Consider the following 17,487-nt stretch of genomic DNA (forward strand, 5'->3'; position numbering starts at 1 on the left):
AGCCATGTCCTTCTCTATCTGTGCCCCAGACTGGGGCCACTGCCTTTGGGATTTGGCTCCCTTGGGTCCTGCAGTGGGTGGATGAGCAGACCGAGCATCTTGCAGTACCCGTCCTCTGCCCTTGGCTGAGCCCTGCTGGGTGCAGTGCCCTGATGCTGCCCTGACTCCCCCACTGCCTCTGCCTGCTGTCCACATGCCCTCACGTCCCACGCCAGGGCCGTGCCCACTGTCCTCATCACCCTCGGGGTGCCACTGGCTGGGACATGCTGAACCCTCCGCGTCCCTGCCTGTCACTGCAGCCCGGCCGGTGTCGCCACCTCCTGTGGTGCCAGCGGGCTCCCTGCCTCTCCTGCCGCCCACAGGTGTCATCTTCCAGACCAACAGGGACGGCTCACTGCCCCCGCACGTCATGTACAAGATCCGGCAGAACTCCAGCTTCACGGAGAAGACCAATGAGATCCGCCGGGCGTACTGGCGGCCTGGCCCCAACACCGGCGGCCGCTTCTACTTCCTCTATGGCTTCGTCTGGATCCAGGGTGAGAGCCAGCTCCCTGCCACAGCTGTCTGCATCCCCAGCCCCTGCCCACACTGCCTGCTCAGCCTGCCCTGTCCTCCTCCTCAGACATGATGGAGCGTGCCCTCATCAACACGTTTGTTGGCCATGATGTGGTGGAGCCCGGCAACTATGTGCAGATGTTCCCGTACCCGTGTTACACTCGGGACGAGTGAGTAACGCTCATGTGGGCAAGGTGGGCAGGGGCAGGACCTTCCCTCTTCCCCTTTGCAGGCCAGGACACTTAAACTGGGACAAGGGGACAAGTTTGGGGGCCTGAGAGAAGTTGGTGACGCTGGAAATGATGAGCAACCAGTTAAGCTCTGCTCCTTGGACCACCAGGCTAGTCAAGCAGGGGAAGGATTTTGTGCCCAGTTCGCAGCTGAAGCGAGGAACTCATGGCTGCAGGGTGTTTTGGAGGCTGAAAGATTTGGGGAGAACAAGGAGTGTGGTAAACGGATGGCACATGGGTCTGTTGGTGGTTATTGAACACTGGTCTGGAGGAAGCACGTGGAGAACTCCCAGAGCCGCTAGCTCTCCAGGGCAGGAGGGTGGATAGGGCCCCATCCACACCAGGGTAAGCAGGGCACTGGGCTGCTGCTCACCTGCCTGCCAGCACCTGGCAGCCAGGACACTAGATTGTCCTATGGACTCATTGGAGGAGCTCTTCCCGGGCACTAAGGAGCTGCTGAACCAGAGGGCTGGTTGTCCCCAGGTGGTGGGAGAGCCCCTGTGCCCCAGGGTCTCCCCAGGTCTCGGTGGCGGTGCCACCATCCAGCTTTCCCCTCTCTTCCTCTACCCCACCAGCTTCCTCTTTGTCATCGAGCACATGATGCCCCTGTGCATGGTGATCTCCTGGGTCTACTCGGTGGCCATGATGATCCAGCACATTGTGACGGAGAAGGAACATCGCTTGAAAGAGGTGAGGATGGTAGGAGAGATCCCTGCAGAGGAGTTGGCATCTCTGAGCTCCGAGTCCTGTGATGCATTCAAGGGCACCTTCCCCGTGTCTCCGGGGAGTGTGAGCTGGAGTGACTGTAGGTCCCATGTCCCTGGGCTGAGCTGGTCCTTCTGAGTGTCCTTGGCACAAGCCCTGCCCAGCACTGGAGGGAGCTGGCCTTTTGGCTTCCTGACACAGGGTGCTGTGGCCTGCCCACTCCAGCAGCCCCCAGGGACCCCTTGGTGCTGCCTGCTGCTCTTCCAGCTCTGGTGAGCGAGGCAGCAGGGATGTGCAGGGTCGGGGACAGCCCTGCTGAGCAGTGTCGTCCTCACAGGTGATGAAGATGATGGGCTTGAACAATGCGGTGCATTGGGTGGCTTGGTTCATCACCGGCTTCGTCCAGCTCTCCATCTCGGTCACAGCACTCACTGCCATCCTGAAGTACGGCAAGGTCCTGATGCACAGCGATGTCCTCATCATCTGGCTCTTTCTTGCCATCTATGCAGTGGCCACCATCATGTTCTGGTGAGCTGCCTGGTCCAGTCCGTGGGGTGAGGGGGCACAGGCAGCACCAGGATCCTTGTGCCATGGGGCGAGGGTGCTGGGAGCTGTGTGAACAAGGGCGAGTGGGGGGACACAGGTCCCCCGAGCCAGCTGATCTGAGGGGCCAATTTATCACCTTAACACCACCCAAATCAGACAGTGTGGAGAATGCCCTGGCAGGGCAGGATCCGAGGTGATGATGTCCTCCCTGCAGCTTCCTGGTGTCAGTGCTCTACTCCAAGGCCAAGCTGGCCTCCGCCTGCGGTGGCATCATCTATTTCCTCAGCTACGTGCCCTACATGTACGTAGCGATACGGGAGGAGGTGGCGCATGACAAGATCACAGCCTTTGAAAAGTGCATCGCGGTGAGTTGGCTGTGGTTGCTGGGGATGTGCTTGAACCCAGGTTTGCCCCGGGCACCCTATGTCCAGTACACAGGCCACCAAGCTGTCACCAAGCCCTGGGCAAACCTCCACCTGTATGAGCCAGCTCCCCATAGGGCTTTGGAGACATCTCCAGAAGGTTGGTGCCTCCCAGAGCAGGGAGCATCTTCACTGGGCTGGGTGGGGAAGCACCAGGTAGCAATTCACCCCAACCTGTTCCTCTGGAGCTGGCCTGTGGTTACTGCTGATGTCCCTTCCCTCCACCTCTCTGCAGTCCCTCATGTCCACCACGGCCTTTGGGCTTGGCTCCAAGTACTTTGCGCTGTACGAAGTAGCTGGTGTGGGCATCCAGTGGCACACCTTCAGCCAGTCGCCTGTAGAAGGAGATGACTTCAACCTCCTGCTGTCCATGATGATGCTGATCGTGGATGCTGTGGTGTATGGAGTGCTCACGTGGTACATTGAAGCTGTGCACCCAGGTGTGTTTGGGCAATGGGGAATGAGGGCACCTCTGATCTTACGGGAACCTCCTCGCTGGGCACCTGCTGGTTCCTGGCAGTGCTCAGCCCTGACACGGTGGGATTCAGCACAGTGTGCCTTCAGGGCCGCCTGCATGTGTCCCGTTGGGGACACCTGCCCAAATGCCCTGACCCAGTGGTGACACCAACAGGTTCCTTGGAGACCTTCAGTCGTGTGTCTCAGTTCACTGGCCAACTGTAGTAAAGCTCCATGGCTGGAGCGCTGTTTCCCTTTATCTCCTGCTTGGGCAGGGGTCTCACCAGCTTCGTTTGCTTTCCTAGTAAAACTGAAATGTGAGCCAGCCCCAACCCAAAGCCCAGAGGACTTTGCTTCCATGCACAGCCCAGCAGTGTTGCCCTGAGCCCAGTTGGCTGGTGTGATTGCAGCCCCCACCCCACAGTGGTGTCACTAAGCTGGGGAAATCTCCAAGCCCATGTCCGTGCCTGTACCCGTGCTGAGCTCTGCCCCGGCGCTTGGCCAACTTCTGCACAGACATGAGTGCAGGGTTGGCCCTGACTCCGCAGGGGTTATTCTTGCAGGCATGTTTGGCTTGCCGCGGCCCTGGTACTTCCCCTTTCAGAAGTCCTACTGGCTGGGCAATGGGCGAGTGGAGACCTGGGAGTGGACCTGGCCCTGGTCCCGCACCACCCGCCTCAGCATCATGGAGGAGGATCAGGCCTGTGCCATGGAGAGCCGGAGACTGGGTGAGGGCGGGCAGGCAGGGGCGCTGGGAGGTGGCCCAGGTATGGCCCTGGCTCTGCTGCATGGACCCCTGTGTGTGCCCTGTGCCCTTGTCAGGGCAGGATCCTGGGCTAGGCTTTGCTGCCTGTCTGGGAGCTTCTGCCTGTGGTGTGGGAGGGGGGAAGGTGGTGAGAAGCAGAGGGGAAGGTGCCACGAGCCAGCACAGCCACTACAGGAGGTTCATCCCCTGGGGAGCCCTGCTCCACACCTGGTCTCCATGCCACCCCACAGCTCCTCACCATCCCACTCTCACGGCAGAGGAGACACGGGGCATCGAGGAGGAGCCGACCCACCTCCCCTTGGTTGTCTGCATTGACAAGCTCACCAAGGTCTACAAGACAGACAAGAAGCTGGCGCTGAACAAGCTAAGCCTCAATCTTTATGAGAACCAGGTGGTGTCCTTCCTGGGGCACAACGGCGCGGGGAAAACCACCACCATGTGAGTGCCCATCAGGGCGGACGTGGGCCATGTCCTTCTGACCAGCTGCAGTGGGTGGGGAACGTGCTGTGTGATGCCCTTGCATGGCCTGTGGCAGCTGGTGCCGTGCCCAGAGGGCAGCAGTGGGGATGTGGGTTTGGCACAAAAGGGGGAACAGACAGTGGGCTCATGGCTCTGCACTGACATTGCCCTGCCAGGGACCCAGCAGATGTTCCTGGAGATGGTGGTTGGGATTGGGACCAGTCAGAGGAATACAGGGTCCTTCACATTGTTGCCTTTCTCTGTCCATCCAGGTCCATCCTCACCGGCTTGTTCCCTCCAACCTCGGGCTCTGCTACCATCTACGGCCACGATATCCGGACGGAGATGGATGAGATCCGGAAGAACCTGGGCATGTGTCCCCAGCACAACGTGCTCTTCGACAGGCTGACGGTGGAGGAGCACCTTTGGTTCTACTCGCAGCTCAAGAGCATGGCGGAGGAGGAGATCCGCAAGGAGATGGACAAGTAGGCACTCTCCAGCTCCTTTTGCCCCATCTGTGCCTTTTACACGAGTGGGCCCCCTTCACGCTGGCTGAGCTATAGTAGAGCTGGCTGTGGAAGCTAGCAGAAGATGTTCCTGTAGCGTGGCTGCAGCTGGGCTGTCCCAGTGTCCGAGGGCCATAGGTACCATGTGGGGAAGAGGCATCACGTGCTCCCTGCAGGCACCAAGTGCCAGTACAGCCTCCCCGGCATCCCTGGTTCTTCTCCCCTGTCCCCAGGATGATTGAGGACCTGGAGCTCTCCAACAAACGCCACTCCCTGGTGCAGACCCTCTCGGGGGGCATGAAGAGGAAGCTGTCGGTGGCCATTGCCTTCGTGGGTGGGTCGCGGGCTGTGATCTTGGATGAGCCCACAGCTGGCGTGGACCCATATGCACGCAGAGCCATCTGGGACCTCATCCTCAAGTACAAGCCAGGTGAGCGGAGGTGGGCAGAGCCCAGCATTGCTCCTCTGGCTGCGGTGGCCCTGACCCCTCCACTGAGGCTCTGTGCCACCACCAGGGAGGACCATCCTGCTCTCCACACACCACATGGATGAGGCCGACCTGCTGGGTGACCGCATTGCCATTATCTCTCATGGCAAACTCAAGTGCTGTGGCTCCCCGCTCTTCCTCAAGAGCACCTATGGAGATGGCTACAAGCTGACAGTGGTGAAGAAGCAGTCGGACATCAGGAACGGCACAGGTCTGGGGGGCAGCAGGACCCTGTGTTTAGAGGAGTAGATGGGACAAGCCCTTCTTCAGCCCAGAAGAGGAACGAGAGGTCAAACCCAAGTGCTCCCACGCCAAGTCTCCGTAGACCATGTGGAGGGCAGAGGGGGACTGGGAAGGGGTGTAGGAGGTGGCATCACTCAGCCTTGATTTCTGCTGTCTGGGTCCCAGGTTAGACCCTGCATGGTGGCATTTGTCTCCAGGCACTGGTTCTGTCCAGCCTGTGGGCTGCCCACTGAGATGTCCAGCGTGGGCCATGGTGCAGAGCACCATCCCCAGGTGTCATGGTTTAACCCCAGACAGCAACTAAGCACCAAGCAGACACTCGTTTGCTCACTCCCTCCTCCCAGTGGGATGGGGAGGAGAATCAAAAAAAAAGTGAAACTCATGGGTTCAGATAAGAACAGTTTAATAACTAAAATGAAGTTGATGATGATGATGATAATAATAATAATAATAACAATGACAATGATGATGATGATAAGGAATATAACAAAAAGCAAAAGACATAAAACCCAAGAGAAAACAAGCAATGCACAATGCAATTGCTCACCACCTGCTGACTGATGCCTGAGCCGCAATCTGCCCCTTCTGGCCAGCTCCCCCCAGTTTCTGTTCTGAGCATGGCACCCTATGGTATGGAATAGCCCTTTGGCTAGTCTGGGTCAGCTGTCCTGGCCACGCTTCCTCCCAGCTTCTTGTGCACCTCCTCACTGACAGAGCATGGGAAGGGGAAAAATCCTTAGCTTAGGGTAAGCACTACTTAACACACTGATGTTTTAGTTGTTGCTATCATCAGTATTCTCACGCTAAATCCAAAACACAGCACTGTACTAGCTACTAGGAAGAAAATTAACTCTATCCCAGCTGACACCAGGACACCAGGACAGGCAGGGTGGCTGGGAAGCCGCCAGCACCCTGCAGTGGAGGCTGGAGAAGCCCCCACAGTGCTGGGGTGTGGGGTGGGCGTGGTGGGTCTTGGTGGGAAGCTGGGGGCCAAGTGACTGACTGGCCCTGCCCCTCTGTCACAGAGACAGGCCAGCCGCACAGCCCCCCGGCCCACTCCTCTGTCAGCCCCTGCTCTGAGCCTCGTGTCTCCCAGTTCATCAAGAAATACGTGGCCTCCTGCCTCCTCATCTCGGACACCAACACTGAGCTCTCCTACATCCTGCCCAGCGAGGCCGTCAAGAAGGGCTGCTTCGAGAGGCTCTTCCAGGTATGGGGGCTGGCGGGGTGGGCAGGCAGGCGGTTGCGGGTGGCTGTGGCACTGTGGGTGCCTCCTGCCCTCCTCACACAGCACTTTGCCTCTGCAGCACTTGGAGCAGAGCCTGGAGGAGCTGGATCTCACCAGTTTCGGGCTGATGGACACCACACTGGAGGAGGTCTTCCTGAAGGTGTCTGAGGAGGACCAGTCTCTGGAGAACAGTGACGTGGGTATGGGCAGTGGAGGGGCACGCGGTGCTGCTGGGGCTGGCAAGGGGCTCTGTGCCTCTGTGGGGGCTTTTCCAAGGGGAGGAGTGGTCTCCAGTGGAGCCCATCCTGGCCAAGGGCAGATGGCCTCTGCTCCACTCCAGGTTTGCAGAGCAGATCCATCCCCACTCCATGCCACACTGTGGTGAAGGGAAGCATGGCCAGTAGCAACTGCCCTTCTCCTTCTAGACATGAAGGAGTCCAAGAAGGACACCATGCGACCACCTGCCCCTGAGCTGGGCCCAAAGCCTGAGGCCAATGGGGAACCTCTGGCCGAAGCAGCGGTACCGGAGAAGCCCGAGGTGGAGCTCAGCAACCTGGTGACCTGCTCCAAGCTGGCGCAGTCGCAGGCATCCCTGCACTCGGCCTCCTCAGTGGGCTCTGTGCGGGGTGACGAAGGTGGGGCTTATTCCGAATTCTTTGGGGATTATGCGCCCCTGTTTGATAACCAGCAGGACCCCGATAACATCAGTCTGCAAGGTTTGTGCCACCGGTGGCCGGGGCCGGGCGAGGCGCTCGGCTGGGACACGGGAGGGTGGCCGGGGCAGTGGCAGCGCCAGCGCCCATCCCTGCACCTGGGCAGGGCAGAGCTGGCCCTGGCTGGGGCACGCAGGTGTGCTGGGAATGGGGGGCCATGCCTGCTGGGGCAAGACCCCCCTGGGGGGCTGATGATGCCAACACTGCGCCTAGAGAACTTCAGCCTGGGTAGGAGGGCTGGGAATGGGTGCTTCCACCAGTTCGTACCCCCCAAACCAGTGGCATGTGTGTGGAGGGATCCTGTGCCGAGACATGGAGCCAGTGGGCGCAGTCAGTGTTGGCTCTGCCCTTTGCCTCCCTGGGGTCCTGTGAGTGCCACCTTGCAGACTTGCTCCACTAACGCGCTCGCTCCTCACACTGGTGTCCGGTTGGGTTGTCTCCTCTTGGCCTTGGGGCACGGAATCACCTTCCAGCTGGTGTCTTTCCCCTCCATACCCTGACCTGGCCTAGGGGCTCTCCCTGCCTGGATGCTGGGCTTGCTGGAGGATGGAGAATGCAGGCAGGCACCCTGAGGCTGCTGTTTTATTCACAAGTCCTTTTCTGGGTTACCCCGGCAGCTCTTGTCATGATTAATTCAGGGATGTGCTACCCTGCCTCCCTAGCCGGGGCTGCTCCGAGTGTTGTGATTTTGGGTTTCAGGAGGCAAAGTGCCACAGCAGAGCTCCCTGAGCCCCAGCCCCATGCCCGCTGCCTCACTGGGTCCCCCCACCCGTATCCTGTCCCCTGTTCCTGACTGCACTGACCCCTCACCAGCTGGGAGAGCTGGTGGGGAAACGGAGGGGTTCTGCCAAAAAGTGCCAATTTAGGTTGTGTTTTTTAAAACTTGTCTAAATTTCCCATTTTGGGCCAAGAGGAACCTACCAGCCAGCTGCCTTGCTTCACGCTGTGGTGCTGCTGTGGCTTGGCGGCCATCGGGGCTAGGTGCCACCCTGTCCCTGGGGGTGGCTGCACCCGGCTCGGTGCCTGGCTCAGCTCCCTGGGGACCAAGGCGGGTATGGGAGTGGCCATGCCAGGGGGCTGACACCTTTCTCCTCTCCCAGAGCAAGATGCAGAGGTGGAGTCAGAGGACCGTGACCTGGCCGGGCAGGGGAGCTTCAAGCTGGAGGGCTCGTGGCTGAAGCTGCGCCAGTTCCATGGGCTAATTGTCAAACGCTTCCACTGCGCCAAGCGCAACACCAAGGCCCTCTTCTCACAGATCCTCCTGCCAGCCTTCTTCGTCTGCGTGGCCATGACAGTGGCGCTCTCGGTGCCCGAAATAGGTGCCCGCAAGCCACCCACCTGCATGCTGGGGGCTGCTGGTGGCCCCTTCTGGCTGCCCCGGTGTGACCGGTGGGGACGTTGGCTGGGGGGTGGGCGGTGAGGTCAAGGCGTGTGGCCACTCAGCCAGTCTGCGCGTGTGTGGTGGTGCTGCAGGTGTGAGCAGGTTGCTGTCCTTGTCCCTGCAGGTGACCTGCCACCCCTCATCCTCTCGCCATCGCAGTACCACAACTACACCCAGCCCAAGGGCAACTTCATTCCTTACGCCAACGAGGAGCGGCATGAGTACCGGTGAGAGCCACCGCTCGCCGGTGACCAGTGTCCTGTGCCCTCTCTGCATGCCCATCCCTGTCTCCACCCCTGGGACTGTGGTGGGGGCAGCAGGGAGGGCAGTCCACAGTGGGGCTGGTGCCGGGACTGGCTCAGGCTTGGAGCAGAGCCTGGCTGGTGCCATGTCACCTTGCAGAAGCCAGCCTTCATCCTCCCCAGGGTGTCTCTGGTATATGTGCCAGCCCTGACACTGGCTGTGACCAGCAGCTTGGCTCATGCCAGGCCTGGGCTCTGTGTCCTGCCGTGGTGCCTGTGCCCACTGAGTCATGATACATGCCAAGGCCTTGAAGAGGTCCCAGTAGAAGACAGCCAAGGTGGTGCGACCCACGTGTCCCACTTCTTGCTCCTCCTCACCCGCTCCTCTCCCTGCAGCATCAGGCTGTCTCCTGATGCCAGCCCCCAGCAGCTGGTGAACACCTTCCACCTGCCCTCTGGCGTGGGGGCCACCTGTGTGCTCAAGACAGCTTTCAACAACACGCTGGACCAGCCCATGCAGACCCTCAACCTCGACAGCAACGAGTCCAAGATGCTGGCGGCCAAGTACTTCGACGCCATGTGCATTGACTCCTTCACCCAGGGCCTGCCGCTCTCCAACTTCGTGCCACCACCTCCATCCCCGGCCCCCTCTGACTACCCTGTCTCAGTAGATGAGGACCTGCTTCAAGCATGGAACTCCACGACCTTCTCCTCTGCTGTCAAAGGTATTGCCTGTGCTTGATGCTTGAGTCTGTCCAGGCCTGGGATTCATTTCCAGCAGAGGGATGATATATCTGCCCCACAGAAGCAGGGATCCCTCAAAGTGCCTGTCAGTTTGGCCAGGTCACAGCAGAGCACTGCTGGATTGAAATTCTGGCGTAGTGCTGGTGCTGGCCCTGGAGCACCATTCCCCGTTCAGCCCTGGCAGTGTCAGTGCAGCTCTGTGGGTCAGTGACACCAATGAGAGCCCTGTGGCCAGCCATGTGTTACCCTCATTGGGCTGGCTGCTTGGTCCCCATGAAGCCTCATTTCATGCCCTCTCTCTGAACCATTTCTCTTCCCTAAAGTTTTTCCCCATGTCCGTCTCTTGGTCCCTCTCCATCACCAGGACACAAAATCCCTCTTGCAGACCAGGCTCTGCCCCAGCAGGAGCTAATACCAGTCGGGCAGAGTGCTCCCTCCCTGCCCAGCTGGGACCCCTCATCTGAGCCCCTCTGCCACCCCCCGCATTGTCCCAGGCAGCCAGGACAGGCAGGAGCCTGGCTGTGAGCTGCCCTCTTTGCTCCTCAGAGACCGTGACCTCGGCCCCTGCCCTGCCCCGCATCATCCACGAGCCCATCAAGTGCACGTGCTCCATGCAGGGGACCGGCTTCTCCTGCCCCAGTGGTGTAGGGGGTCACCCCCCACAGATGAAGGTGGTGACGGGGGACATCCTGGCAGACATCACAGGGCGCAACGTCTCTGAGTATCTGCTCTACACCTCAGACCGCTTCCGGCTGCACAGGCAAGAGGGAAGGCTGGGAGGGTCTGCCCTGTGCTGTGGAGCAGGGGTGGGGGATGAGGGACTTGGGGACACCTGCCTGGGGTGCTGACAGGAGCCAGAAGCATGCTTGAGCATGGCCCCACTCCTGGCGGTGGGGGACGGCGGTCACGGCTTCTCAGTGGTGCCTCGTCCCACAGGTATGGGGCACTCACCTTCGGCAACGTCCAGAAATCCATCCCGGCCTCCTTTGGGGCCAGGGCTCCTGCCACGGTGCGCAAGATCGCTGTCCGGAGAACGGCGCAGGTGGGACCGCACTGCGGCTCGTGCCAGCTGGGAGACGGGTGGGCAGTGGCAGCCACAGCACGGGTGGGGAGGAGAAGGGGGCAGGCAGCGGTGCCTGCACAGCAGGGACCCCTCACCCGCTGCTCTCCGCCGAGGCATCTGGTGGTGCTCTTGCCCCATGGGTCACTTTGCAGGTCCAGCCCCCAGCACGGCCTGCAGTGGCCCGCGCTCCCCACGGCCGTGGGCACAGGAAGCCTGTCCTGCGGCTGTCATGTCCCGTCCTTCCCTTCCAGTACATCTGCCACTGGCCCAGCTCTCTTGCCACCTCCCACCACTCTTCTCTGCTTCTCCAGGTCTTCTACAACAACAAGGGTTATCACAGCATGCCCACCTACCTCAACGCTCTCAACAATGCCATCCTGCGAGCCAACTTGCCCAAAAGCAAAGGCAACCCCGCTGCCTATGGTGAGGACCTGGAGGCATTTAAGGGCAGAAGCACATCAGGAACAGCTATAGGGCATGGTCCAACATGGCTATAAAGTGCAGTGTTCCCCCTTGGACCAAGCAGACTAGTACCTATTTGAGGCAGGGGGGGGTCACACAGGCAGAGTCTGGACTGGGGCAGAACCTCCCAAGGTGCTGCCAGCTGGCACCTGGACTTGCACTGTGTCCGAGGATGCGCTTTGCCAGCTGGTAAGGGAGGCCTTGGCCTCGGTGCTTGGTTGCTTCAGGCAGCTCAGCTCCTGCCACGCTGCGGGGTTGGGGGGGAAACCCATCCTCCCACTCAGACCCCAGACCAGGCATGCTGGGGGCAAGATTTTTTGTCGTGAGCCATCTTTCATGCTCCCATGTTCCTTCTTGGGCTTTCCTGCAGGCATCACAGTCACCAACCACCCCATGAACAAGACGAGCGCCAGCCTGTCTCTGGATTACCTGTAGGTCCAGGGAGTGGGTTTGAGGGAGGGTGGCCGTCCTGTGGAAGGGAGGGAGCTCCCCACCACAGTTTGCAGAGGAGTGCTGAGGCTTCTGCCCTGCAGGCTGCGTGGGGGGCACTGGGTGGTGGTGACATTGGGGTCCCTGTGCCATGCCTTGCCTTACGCACAGTGATTGTCCCGTGCTGGGCTGGGGTGACCTTCCTTCAAGTAGGTAAGGGTGACAGGGTCCCTGCTCTCCTCCTTGCTCCCCATGCAGCCTGCAAGGCACAGATGTAGTGATTGCCATCTTCATCATTGTGGCCATGTCCTTTGTGCCAGCCAGCTTTGTGGTGTTCCTGGTGGCTGAAAAGGCCACCAAGGCCAAACACTTGCAGTTCGTGAGCGGCTGTGATCCTGTCATCTACTGGTTGGCCAACTACGTGTGGGACATGGTGAGCAGGGCACATGGCCCCACTGACTGAGCCCTCAGGGCCAGGTGGGTGTGTGGGCAGTCACAGAAGTTTCTGTCTTCTCCAGCTGAACTACCTGGTGCCGGCCACGTGCTGCATCATCATCCTGTTTGTGTTTGACCTCCCAGCGTACACCTCTCCCACCAACTTCCCTGCCGTCCTCTCCCTCTTCCTGCTCTACGGGTACGTTGCTCAGTCTGGAGGCACTGGTGGGTCCCTCTAACGCCCCGTCTGCACTGTGGCTGCACAGGCAGGATCTGGGCTTGGGGCTGCCCATCTGGCTGAGGTTCTGCGGCTCCCGTGGCTGGCGGGCTGCGAGGGCTGGGGTGGGAGAGCCCATGGAGGACAGGGCTGGGAGATGGGCAATCCCAGGGCTCAATGGTTGGCGCTGCCCGGTCCCTCTCCTGCCACGCTGATGTGCGCTCCTGCCACTCGCCTTCCCAGCTGGTCCATCACCCCCATCATGTACCCTGCCTCCTTCTGGTTTGAGGTGCCCAGCTCTGCCTACGTCTTCCTCATTGTCATCAACCTCTTCATCGGCATCACAGCCACCGTTGCCACGTTCCTGCTGCAGCTCTTTGAGCATGATAAGGTACAGGATTCACAGCTCTGCCTGGGACCACCAGGAAGGGAGAAGCTGCCATCGGGTCATGGGACAGCTCAGGTTGGGAGGGACCTCAGGAGGTCTCTGCTCCAGACTCCTGCTCCCAGCAGGATCAGCTATGAGACCTGATTGGGCTGTATCTTGGTGGGGATCCTGATCCTACCATGGGTTCACGGTCCTCAGGTGTGTTTCTGATGGTTGTGTCCTCTCTGCCCATTCCCACAGGATTTGAAGGTGGTGAACAGCTACCTGAAGAGCTGCTTCCTGGTATTCCCTAACTACAACCTGGGCCATGGCTTGATGGAGATGGCCTACAACGAGTACATCAACGAATACTATGCCAAGATTGGTATGGCCTCCCGTTCCCTCCCTCTTCTATTGCTCCAGGGCATGTGGGGCTGGGGGCACCACAGTGCTGGCACATCCCCTCCGCTTGCCTTGTGGGGCTTCCCGAAGCCCAGAGCAACGTGGAGCAAAAAGCCAGGGCATGTGAACTAGTCTGAGGCACAGGAAGACAAACAGTTGAGGGTCGGACATGTTGTGGTGCCGGTGATTCTGAAAATGGTTCCTTGGGCCATCCCAAATAGCAGCCCCATGGGGAGGGGAGGTTGTGAGCCCTGGAAGAGTTGTGTGTTGCTGCTGCTGTTGCGTGCTGCCTGTGGTGGGGCCATAGTGGGCCATGGTGGAGCCATGATGGGGCTGTGGTGGACCATGGTGGGGCCATGCTGTGGTACGAGGGATAGGGACTGCAAGGGCTCTTTCCTTCTAGATGTTGTCTCTTGCTTGCAAGGCTGTACTGCCCAGCTAAATTGAGCCTTTTGCTACTTGCAGCTTCAGCTTGGCCTCAAAAAGCTCCCGATGCTCTCTGCTTCTCAAGCAGCTTCCATATGTAACCCAGGTGCTGCTGGCATCATGAAGGGCAATTCTGGGACAGGATCTAACAAATCCATCCAATATCCACTCTCATTTGGGTTGATTCATCCTACTGAGGTTGAAAAGTTGCAAGATGATTTCAACAGCACATACGGTGTGGATGGAAAGCCTTGTTGTGACCAGTCCTGGTGCCAGCAGCACTGACCAGCCCAGGCAGCTGCGGCAGGGGAGGGGACACAGGAGCAGGACAATGTCATTGTCACAGGCCAGCTCAAGACTTAGGACCAGGGTGTCCCCACAGGAAGGTGTCCCCAGCTGCTCTCTCCTCTTCCTCCCACTCAGGGCAGTTCGATAAGATGAAATCGCCCTTCGAATGGGACATCGTGACACGAGGGCTTGTTGCCATGACAATTGAAGGCTTTGTTGGCTTCTTCATCACTATCATGTGCCAGTACAACTTCTTCCGGAAGCCCCAGTGAGTGCAACCGGGGAGCAGGGGTCAGGCTAGGCAGGGCTGGCTGCAGGGAAAAGCTTTGCCACCAGGACCCATAAGCTCAAGGCTGGCCCTCCAGTGGGTGCAAGCTGGGGAGCTGCCCATCCCCAGCAGGGAGGCGCACCCACTCTGTCCCGTGTGCCCTCCCATAGGCGGCTGCCTGTCTCCACCAAACCCATCGAGGATGACATTGATGTGGCCAATGAGCGGCACCGTGTCCTGCGTGGTGATGCTGACAACGACATGCTGAAGATCGAAAACCTCACCAAGGTGCAGCAGCGGTGGGGGGACGCGCCGGGGCTGGAGGGAGGCACCTCGGCGCCGTGGGACGTGGGTCAGGGGTGGGGGTCTGGGTGCCTCCTGGCAGGCTGAGCCCCCATCCCCTGCCCCACCAGGTTTACAAGTCCCGTAAGATTGGGCGCATCCTGGCCGTGGACCGGCTGTGCGTGGGCGTGCGCCCCGGGGAGTGCTTCGGGCTGCTGGGCGTCAACGGCGCGGGCAAGACAACCACCTTCAAAATGCTGACGGGGGACGAGAGCACCACAGGCGGAGAGGCCTTTGTTAATGGGCACAGGTTGGGGGGCACGGTCTGGGTGGGAGAGGAGGACTGCCTGCTGCCCTGGGGACGGGATGGGGTCTGCTCGGGGGTCTCCCACGATGAAGCAGTGTGACTTTGCCCGTGTCGCTCCATGAGATTCTGCAACCCTGCGGGTTGTGGGCTGACCGTCATCTGGGGGGTGGCAAGTGACACCAGTTTTTGACTAAGGCTGCCCGTTGTGGCTTACCTGGTAGAAGATGCTCTGATATAAAGGTGTGTGAAAGGGGGGGTGAGCAATGGGGTGCTCCCAAAAAGCAATTTCTTCTGCTCACGGCCCTTCCTTCTCCTACAGCATCCTGAAGGAGCTCCTGCAGGTCCAGCAGAGCTTGGGCTACTGCCCCCAGTTTGATGCGCTCTTTGATGAGCTGACAGCTCAGGAGCACCTGGAGCTCTACACCCGCCTGCGCGGCATCCCCTGGAAGGACGAGGAGCGGGTAGGGCTCTGGGTTGGTGATTGCCAGTGCCCATGAGCTGGTGCTGTGCCATGGGAATGGCATCTCCCCAGGTACCCCTGGGGACCCGAGCCACTGCTGCTACCCTCATGGCAGTGCTGCCCCAGTGGTATGCCCATGTGGGATGCTGGGTCTGGGCACACAGGCTTGTGGGCCTCTACCAAAGCTCATGGCCATTCCAGAGGTTACTGGGGGGCTCCCCTGACTGGCACGTCCCTTGTGGTCCCCTTGGCAGCTGGTCCACCTGCAGCTTGCCTGCTGCCAGCTCTGCCAGCTCCGTGGCCTTGGCAGGGTGACAGCAGCCCTCCGCACCTTGCAGGTGGTCAAGTGGGCACTGAAGAAGCTGGAGCTGACCAAGTATGCCGACAAACCCACCAGCACCTATAGCGGAGGCAACAAGAGGAAGCTGTCTACAGCCATTGCGCTGATCGGATACCCGGCCTTCATCTTCCTGGTGCGTCTCAGGCTCCAGCACCCTGCCTGGGGGGTCCTCCTCCCACCCCGTGTCCACCTCGCACCAGGCTAGGGTGGAAAAATGACCCTGGGTGGGAGCTGCTTGCCCCCAGCACTGCCACAAGTGTCCTAGGGTGTGGGATGGTGTCCCAGCTGGTGTCCTGGTGTCCTTTCAGGACAGAAGGGTGGTGGCAGGGTCTCCCTGGGGGCTGGAGTGTCTGAAGGTGCTGTCTGTCCCACAGGATGAGCCCACCACAGGGATGGACCCCAAGGCACGGCGCTTCCTCTGGAACCTCATCCTGGACGTCATCAAAACGGGTCGCTCCGTGGTGCTTACGTCCCACAGGTCCGGGGGGGGCCTTCTGGCTGCACCCCCAATGTTTCCTGGCACCTGCGGTGCTGCATGGGTGGGCAGGGGCTCTTTGGTCCCCAGGGGATGGCGTTCGGCAGGAGCATGAGGAGCAGGGGGAACACGAGACACCCTGTGTTGCCTTCTCCCATCTCTGGTGGTGGGGCCACGGCACGTGGGTGACAGCCTGGGGAGCTCAGCCCCCCACCTGCCCCAGCCGTGGCCCCTAGCACTGTCCCCCCATGCCACCCTGCTAAAGCCTGCCCTGTCTCCGCAGCATGGAGGAGTGCGAGGCGCTCTGCACCCGCCTGGCCATCATGGTGAACGGGCGGCTCAAGTGTCTTGGCAGCATCCAGCACCTGAAGAACCGGTGAGAGCCCAGTGGAGGTCCAGTACCCTGTGTGCGCTGCAGGGTGAGAGGGGGCCAGGGCCCCGTGTCAGGGTGACGGTGTGGCACCTGTGGCAAGATGCTAGCCCTTTGTGTGGGTGCTGCTTTGGAGGGTGGGCAGGGGAATGGGCTCACTCAGCCATCCTGGCACTGTTCTGGTGGGTGCAGCAGCTGCCACAGAGCGTTGTCCCCTTCCATGCAGTCAGTCCTTCCCCGCAGATGTGCAGGTGGGAGGGCAGGTCTTCACAGGGTCCCTTGTCCCCATGCAGGTTTGGTGACGGCTACATGATCACAGTGCGCACCAAGTCCAGCCTCAATGTCAAGGAGGTGGTGAGGTTCTTCAACCGCAACTTCCCTGAGGCTGTCCTCAAGGTGACCTCCCTGTGGTGGCAGTGCTGTTCCCTGCCAGCCCCTGCCTTGGGGCACAAGCAGCCTTCCTTCCCCAAGGGACACCTCAGTGGGACTCCCCATGGGGTGATGGGAGGGGGTCTGGGGGTCATGGGTGTCACCTCCGTGTCCCCTGCAGGAGCGGCACCACACCAAGGCCCAGTACCAGCTGAAGTCAGACCAGATCTCACTGGCGCAGGTCTTCAGCAAGATGGAGCAGGTGGTGGATGTGCTGGGCATTGAAGACTACTCCGTCAGCCAGACCACGCTGGACAACGTGAGACTGGGGAGGGTGCGGGAGGCTGGATGCTCATCCCCAGGGAGGGCAGGCGGGTTGGCCATGCCAAAGTGCCTGGCAGAAACCACCTTTGGGGCAGGAGATGAGGCTAGGTGGAGTGCACGGTGGCAGCCCCATGGATGTGCTGGCACCTGTCTCCAGCGGCATGGACGACAGGCAAGGGGCAGCCAGGGAGTGGAGGTGCTCACGGGGTTCCCTCGCAGCCTCCTGACGCTTGCCCCGCCAGGTGTTTGTGAATTTTGCCAAGAAGCAAAGCGACAACCTCGAGCAGCAGGAGACGAGCCCCAGCTGCGTCCTGCAGTCGCCCCTGGAGCGTGTGCTGAGCTTGCTGCGTCCCCGGGCTGCCCCCACAGAGCTGCGGGCCCTTGTGGTGGAGGAGCAGGAGGACCTGGAGACTGACGACGAAGGCCTCATCAGCTTCGAAGAGGAGAGGGTGAGAGGTTGTCCCCAGATCTGGGTGTCCTTGGTCCCAGCTGTGGCCCTACCATGGGGCACCAGGGCTGG

At 60.4% G+C, this 17,487-nt stretch overlaps 1 protein-coding gene across 6 annotated transcripts in view; it reads left to right on the plus strand.

The window, feature by feature from the left end:
- Positions 1-17,487, plus strand: part of ABCA2 (ATP binding cassette subfamily A member 2) — a 36,519-nt gene that overhangs the window by 16,189 nt on the left and 2,843 nt on the right. For 2 of the 6 annotated variants that reach the window (XM_042786894.1, XM_042786892.1), the window contains 35 exons: positions 363-536; positions 623-725; positions 1,361-1,475; positions 1,828-2,018; positions 2,251-2,401; positions 2,694-2,898; positions 3,478-3,642; positions 3,911-4,118; positions 4,412-4,624; positions 4,879-5,075; positions 5,161-5,343; positions 6,401-6,585; positions 6,683-6,803; positions 7,029-7,319; positions 8,417-8,635; positions 8,822-8,924; positions 9,336-9,664; positions 10,230-10,443; positions 10,620-10,725; positions 11,058-11,169; positions 11,579-11,639; positions 11,896-12,070; positions 12,156-12,271; positions 12,533-12,680; positions 12,918-13,041; positions 13,908-14,040; positions 14,211-14,328; positions 14,454-14,632; positions 14,949-15,090; positions 15,428-15,562; positions 15,804-15,907; positions 16,188-16,280; positions 16,568-16,670; positions 16,825-16,962; positions 17,210-17,416. In XM_042786894.1, the coding sequence (XP_042642828.1) occupies positions 363-536; positions 623-725; positions 1,361-1,475; positions 1,828-2,018; positions 2,251-2,401; positions 2,694-2,898; positions 3,478-3,642; positions 3,911-4,118; positions 4,412-4,624; positions 4,879-5,075; positions 5,161-5,343; positions 6,401-6,585; positions 6,683-6,803; positions 7,029-7,319; positions 8,417-8,635; positions 8,822-8,924; positions 9,336-9,664; positions 10,230-10,443; positions 10,620-10,725; positions 11,058-11,169; positions 11,579-11,639; positions 11,896-12,070; positions 12,156-12,271; positions 12,533-12,680; positions 12,918-13,041; positions 13,908-14,040; positions 14,211-14,328; positions 14,454-14,632; positions 14,949-15,090; positions 15,428-15,562; positions 15,804-15,907; positions 16,188-16,280; positions 16,568-16,670; positions 16,825-16,962; positions 17,210-17,416 (5,561 nt within the window). The remainder of the gene's footprint in view (positions 1-362; positions 537-622; positions 726-1,360; positions 1,476-1,827; positions 2,019-2,250; positions 2,402-2,693; positions 2,899-3,477; positions 3,643-3,910; positions 4,119-4,411; positions 4,625-4,878; positions 5,076-5,160; positions 5,344-6,400; positions 6,586-6,682; positions 6,804-7,028; positions 7,320-8,416; positions 8,636-8,821; positions 8,925-9,335; positions 9,665-10,229; positions 10,444-10,619; positions 10,726-11,057; positions 11,170-11,578; positions 11,640-11,895; positions 12,071-12,155; positions 12,272-12,532; positions 12,681-12,917; positions 13,042-13,907; positions 14,041-14,210; positions 14,329-14,453; positions 14,633-14,948; positions 15,091-15,427; positions 15,563-15,803; positions 15,908-16,187; positions 16,281-16,567; positions 16,671-16,824; positions 16,963-17,209; positions 17,417-17,487) is intronic. The other 4 variants (XM_042786895.1, XM_042786898.1, XM_042786896.1 and 1 more) reach the window with 3 other exon arrangements.

Source organism: Tyto alba, unplaced genomic scaffold (genome assembly GCF_018691265.1).
Source record: "Tyto alba isolate M040663 unplaced genomic scaffold, T.alba_DEE_v4.0 Super-Scaffold_11, whole genome shotgun sequence".
In the NCBI taxonomy this organism is placed as follows: domain Eukaryota; kingdom Metazoa; phylum Chordata; class Aves; order Strigiformes; family Tytonidae; genus Tyto; species Tyto alba.